Raw genomic sequence first — 7,039 nt, 5'->3', positions numbered from 1 at the left:
CTTCCACTCCTGAGACTCTTCATACTCTCTGCCCAAATGACCAGACCTCTCGTGTCACACTTTCCGGTTCAGGCATTATCACCCTAGACGACCTGTGTACGGCTAGTACTTCTGAGGTCACTCTCAAAACTTCGAAACGCTCACAATCTACCGAGACCCTCTCCTACGTCCCCAAAGTTACCTTGGATCTAAGTCAAGTATCCCTCAGTCTTGATTTTAATATTTCCACCGACTTATCCCTTGTTGCCATCCCTCCCGTTCGCGAACCATCGCATATTAACCCCCACGATCTTGCAGTCACCAGCGTTTCCCTGAATGATATACTGGAACGCTCAGCTGACCTAAGCACACATTATCGCACGCGAGATAACATGCACCGCCTCACTACCAGCCTTGGTTATAGCGGCATCGGCCTCGCGTCCCTCTCAGTAGCTTTCTTCTGCTACAAAATCTCGTTATTTAGCAAAATCTCAAGGCTGTACTCTTGCTGCAAATTGGGAAGGACACGACATATCCCTCACCCGCGTCGTACAAAACCCCAAATTCCTATGCGCCATGCCATCCACCACCCGCGCCTAGAAATAATACCATTTCCCGATGACCTGCCTCCTCGCTCTTCGTCGCTACTCCGGACCCAATCGGAAATTGAAATGACGGAACTAGGCATATCTAGGCCGCGTAAATTGCTCCCCGAGCAGACCCTTAACAATAGCTCCGAATCACTCGAAGTCTGGCGCTAAGCCCTCCGCTATTAGCAATCATATTCTTTCATTGCTTTATTCTGCCCGTAATAATCTGCAGCCGTAATATAATCATCAGCACGTTGCATAAGTTTCGTTTATAATATACACAATATCTATCATATATACAAATCTACCATATATACCACCACATTTATAAGATGTCATTTAGAAAATCTTATTCAAATGAATACTAACCCACTTAAACGCGCACTAACATCTAGGCGCTATATTTTAAGACTCTTCTTTGTAATATTCTGTAAGTGATTCAGTACGATAAGATGTCATTTATAAAATTTTTTTTTTTTTTTCGCATTCAAATGTATACTAACCCACTTAAACGCGCACTAACATCTAGGCGCCATATTTTAAGACTCTTCTTTGTAATATTCTGTAAGTGATTCAGTACGATAAGATGTCATTTATAAATTTTTTTTTTTTTTATATTCGAATGTATACTAACCCATTTAAACGCGCACTAATATCTAGGCGCTAGATTTTAAGACCTTTCTTTGTAATATTCTGTAAGTGAGTCACTAAGTTTCATGGCATTCCGCTTCCTTCCGAACATCCGATTTCGTACCCTTACCGAATGTTCTTCCCCAAGGGGGGGCGTGTTACGTCCACCAGACTTCATATTCCTTTCCCACGCTCTTAGTTACCTTACGCTCTGTAGTCTACCCTTATCGTTCGCGAGTCAGCAGGTTCTCCTGTAACTCGCGGCTAGCTTGCCTGCTACATCCGGCAAAACCACGCAGATCCATCCCAGCACTCAAGCAAGACACCTATCCCTCTAAACCAAGACCATACCCTTTTTCCCTTGACCGACTCCGTTGCATTGACCACTAATAAACAATCATATACTTTAAATCGTTTACCTTCCCTTAATACCGATCCCTTTCTATTCCATTCACTTCCTGCATTGGGAGTAGTAGCACGCGAGTGCATAGTCGACGTGAACGAACCCTACAATAGCCAAATAACACCTTGGCTGGGCGTGGAGTAAGCTCCGATTACCGCTCATCGGAGCCTACGCAATCTACCCCGTAACATTCTTAATTTAAAATTACTTTTTTATTTGAATTTAATTATTTTTCTCTTTAAACATAAAATTTTGGCACGAATCTAAAGTAATTCAAAGTAACTTGACTCATTACAACTTTTTCTAATTCAGTTATATCTCAAATAATTCTCATGATTTCAGTTACCATTTTTAGTGATTCAGTGAATTCTCATTTATTCAGTTTTTTTGTATTAAATCAGGTGAATCGAAATTGATTTACAAACCTGTTGACACGTCAATTCAGCGCGTTATTTTTCCCTCGCATTATTGAAAAATCGGATGTCAATGATGAATTTAAAACTAGTGGAAAAATTATGTTGCAAAGACACAAAAAATGTTCGAAAAGTATAATTCTGAGGATCTCAAGCCAGATTGATTGAATGAGTAATTACGAACCCTAACGGCATATTAATCATCTAAAGTCTCTAATTTTATGCATACATCGATAATTGGAACTGTTTTATGACATTAAATCTTACATCCGCTGATTTATTAGGAGATTTATTTTTATTTTTACTCGTAGATGTGTCTTTCGTAGTATTGCGTAGCTGGGGATTCGCTTATGTTTACACACACGAGTGTGCGTCCGTGGATGTGCGGCCGGCAGCGTGTGCTGCGGCAACAATACCGAGGTCAGCGCCCGAGAAGGGGTACAACAGGGAGAGAAGGGAGGTGCCGATATTCAATTCGTAAACGAATAATAAAAATTCATCCGGACGAACAAAATAGCAATTTCCGTGGCGGCAAATACAGATGAAATAAAATCCCGATGGTGTTTAAATTGGCAAAAAATTTATCCAAATAATCAGGACCAGATAGAGTGCCGTGAGTAGTGCCTCCGTAGAGATGTAAGAATCATAACATTACAATGATGTTGGCGGCGACACATAGGTCGGCCCTCCTGTAGGTGGAAACGTCCGCTGAATAGAGATGAGAGAAAGATTAGACAGCCGTTCCTGTCTCTCTTTGAGGGGCTATTAAAGCACCGGTGTACACCTCGAAAACGCGGAGAACCACAACTCCTACACCGCTGAAGCGATTGCAACGAAACTTGGGAAACTGATAGCTTGTTCTGGCAGAAAGAAGAGAGATTTACTGTTTTTTCGAAATTTTGAAAAAAAAATTACAGATCGGCTACCACTCACACAAATTCAGAAAATTTTCACAGTTGCACTGTATGGATCAAACTATCCGGTATGATGTCACTCGGCGCTGACGTAACACATATTTTGAACTCAGACCCGTAGGATTTGATGGTGAAATGACAAAATGGCAGCTGATCTGATTTGCAATTATGAAAAACACTGACATCTCATTTTAGCGACATTTTTACCAACCTTACACGCCGGAATCATGCTTTTACATCCTCCAGCGCAGATACAGAGTGGCGGCGCTGGTGATATCTTTCGCTATTGGCGGGTATTGCTCGTGCTACCACAAACAAATCACGTCGCAACTCTGTGAACTACACCAGCGACTAAAAATTTTCGAGCGATGATTTTTGCTGTGTCGCGTTCTGTAGCTCATACCGATAGTCTGTCGTTTTTTAAAACTTGGTGAAGACCCGAACTAAACGAGAATCGTAATTGATATAAAAAGAAGTCATTTGCCTTGCGTTGCTCTTGTTCATTCCATAAAAATGAAAAAAGGAATGATACGAATAATTACTTGCAGGTCTCAAGACGGCATAACCTCGCTACACTGACAACCTGAAAAGTAGTGTATATGAGCCGGTTCTAACCACAAAGATGGAGGCGTACCGGCAGCTTATCCCGAGTCCTACCTTACCGGCAGTCGGTATGTTACCACCACGATGTTAAGCCTTACCCACGATATTGTTACCGGCTGAAGCGTTAACATAGATGGCGTTACTACTATTTTTGCCCGATTTAACCGACAGACAGTTTGACAATGAATATTTGCTTGGTCAGATGAGTAGCCATTTTGATTTTTGCTTAGTCAGATGAGCAGCTATTCTGATTATTTGCTCAGTCGGATGAGTAGCCGATTTGATTTGTTTATCGTGAGACAGTTTGATAATGGGATTTTTTGCTTAGCCGGATGAGCTCCCATTTTAATTTTTCATCGTCGGATAAGCAAACATTTCAAATTTTTTATTTTTTTCGACTGTTAGATGGTAAACATTCACCGACAGAATTGTTATCCCCAATCTTACCGACAGTTGGTGTTACCGGGTGTTACCGCAAGTTGTCATATGTGGCGCCCCCTCCATCACATCATTGATCAATCGATATTCCATCGATCGACTCTGCGTGATGTTTTCAATGCTCGCCGCAAGATGGCAACTTTTTTATTCAGTTATCGTATGGTTGGGGGTGAACGTTTCAAAAAATAACGGTCGGATGCTTTGAATATTTGTTTATTTTATTTATTAACAATTACATTCTGTTTTCAGCTTATAAATAATGATGGAAAGAGATCATCATATTTCAATCTGAGCAAATGACCTTCCACATATTTTCATTATTCGCACAATAATAATAATAAAAATTAAACATCCCATCTCAAAATTGACTTATACCAATTTTTTGACAGTATTACTGATCGGATTATACTCAACAATGTGGTCATGCAGGATCGTACAGTAGGCAGAAGTGTGTGGTGAGAACGCAATGATAAAGTCAAATTCCAATCGAATGTCCACAGGTCCAGTTTTCAATGTTTCGTTCTGCTAGGAGCAATCGATGGTGACAAGGGGAGCTCGATTCATAAATTCACGATTCGATAGCAAAGGTTCAGCTTCTTTGTTGTAGTAGGTCATTTGAAACCAAACATACATAGCATAGAGAATGGCGTATTGATTATTGTATATATCAAAATTCATATTTCCGTAGGGATAGCACTGTGAGTTTAGAAAGAGTTTTACATCTCTGATCCGACGATGATCAAAGACGCTGGCATTTCTTAGCGGCTCGTTTCCCCTCGCAGTTTGAAATCCTAGAACGACATATCTCGGCTTCTCAAGCTGCGTCGATGTCTTGACTGACCATGTATGCCGCGTTATTGATGGGAGCATCGGATACACGTACGTTTCCCAAGAACGAAAACTCATGGATATGGCCGGATCCTTGGCGATGTAGTTGAGTAGCTGGATTTTCGGTTTATCTGCCAGTTTGATGTAGGGCAACAACCACTCGATTCTATTTAGGGTGATTTTGAAGTTTTCCTTGTTCGAGGCCTGAATCACGGCATTGAAATTAGTGTTGGAACGTGTGAGGATTAACTCATGTTCAGCATTAACAACAACTCGACAATAATCCTCGGCGAAGCCTAGCACATAATTTACCGGTAAAACAACATCGAAATTTCCAGTGGCATCGGTTAGTTCGTTATCCCCACTCAACCACCCGGTATTCTCCAGACTATATTGCTGGCCTGGACTCAAGGATACGTAACCCTTCATAGTGCTGGTGATGCCAACATTTTTATTCCGGTCAATCTCTACACCGTTCAACTCATAGCGAACTTCCTCAAACAAATGAAAAACGACCATATTGATCAATTTCGTAACCGTCACCGCAGCCACACCATTATCCTTTGTGATTTTTCCATGGATGTGTAGAGAGCTTTTCCTGGGCAGTAGACACGAGTCTTGATGTTGAACAACAATATGGATTTCATCGTTGTTCTGGAAGGTGGATGATGCAAACGGCTAGCATAAATCTCAGTGTGCGCAATCGATTCATCGAATACCACGGGTTTCTGTATTCTTATTATTTCTTTTACGGTAACACATACAGGATGCAGCGAACACGAATTCTTATTTTCCGGAATTTCCACGTAATCGAAAACCCAAGCTCCGGAGAAACCGAACATGCAGAGGTGTCAGTCTCGTAGGCGGTGTAAACGTTGTCAGACGTGTCGGGCGACTGATGATTTTTGACTATGACGTATGACTTTTATAACTTTTGCCCAACTTTCTGGTCTTAAACACGATTGCCATTATTTGAGTGTTTTCCCGTTTCGCCGCGAAAATTAATCAGCTCGTCGTCTTGATCGACTATTCTCAGCTGTAAATGATGTATCGACTGTACGGCGATTGGCAGGTAAATGACGCTGGCAGGCACTTCGACAATCTTATATCCCGATGGAACAGTTGGGAAAAATTCGTGAATCGTATGAGCTCGACGCTCGCTTATGTACGCCCCTGTGGTTATGCTACACTGAACGCGTGAAGTATTAACCTTCAGTATGGCTACGGGTAATTCAGATTTATGAGTAAAATTTCGTGCTAGCTCAACCGCCTTAAATCCCAATAATTGGCCGATGGAATCTTTGGGCTTAAAGTCCACCACATGATTGCACGTGACTTCACTGTTCAGCTCGTTGTCGTTAGCTTTCAGACTAAGGGTGATGTCGGAGGGTAGCTCCTTACGCAGAAAATTTTCAATATCCTCAATTTCATAGCTTTCCGTGGGTATCGTGATGCTCTCTCTGCTGTTGTCCGCTCGTTTCAGGGGAAATTTATTAGACGTCTCATGAATATTGGGTATTGAGTTGAATGTCAGAAAATCGACGAGTCCGAGAACATAGTTCTTCTCTGGTGATAACTCGATTGGGGAGAAATATTGAGCCTCCAGCACGGAAGATGCGCCTGACAGTGTTAACGTCAACGATTCCTACATGACTAATGCTTGCTCATGTAACACTTGTCTTTTCTAGTTGTTCGCTGAGAAATTTGAGACACAAGTGGCCGCAAATCACAGTATCGTATTCCTGATTTCTCTTATGATTGTATTCAATGCTACCAACACCGAGATACCTCATCAAGTCTTTAGGCGGTTTCAAACCACTGGAACCATCGAAATACACAATATGGTCACTATTTTTCTTGTATGCAACCCAATGCATCCCTGGACCGTTTTTATCGTCAAGATTATTAATTGCGGATTCTCGCATCTTCGGTCCTGATTCCGGCAGATCATTCCGCATGAAAACTCCACGAAAATGTGAAATTTTTATACTCTCAGCATAGTTGCGTAAATCAATGTTGATGAGAGCTCGATGTGGTAGCTTGATTATTTTTTTTCCGGACGTAAGTACAGACCCATTCCGTTGTAATAGGGTCGCTGGTATAATCCCTTGCCCAAATCAATCGCCACCATTGTTGTATTGTGCCATTTGGTCTCGTTTAACCGATGTTTGTTGACACTAGCTTCGTTGACAGCTTTAGCTCCACCCGCAGCACCACCCGAAAAAGCCCCAGTAGCGCTGA

At 41.7% G+C, this 7,039-nt stretch overlaps 1 protein-coding gene across 1 annotated transcript; it reads right to left on the bottom strand.

Annotated features, from left to right (window-relative positions):
* Positions 1–4,495: 4,495 nt before the first annotated feature.
* Positions 4,496–5,227, bottom strand: LOC124299582 (uncharacterized). Its single transcript, XM_046752850.1, has one exon. The coding sequence runs from the start codon at positions 5,225–5,227 to the stop codon at positions 4,496–4,498; it is 732 nt and encodes a 243-aa protein (XP_046608806.1).
* Between the last annotated feature and the right edge of the window lie 1,812 nt (positions 5,228–7,039).

The sequence above is a fragment of the Neodiprion virginianus genome, chromosome 3 (genome assembly GCF_021901495.1).
Source record: "Neodiprion virginianus isolate iyNeoVirg1 chromosome 3, iyNeoVirg1.1, whole genome shotgun sequence".
Lineage (NCBI taxonomy): Eukaryota > Metazoa > Arthropoda > Insecta > Hymenoptera > Diprionidae > Neodiprion > Neodiprion virginianus.
Note: the sequence above shows the minus strand (reverse complement) of the source record. Positions and strands in the feature narration are given on the sequence as shown.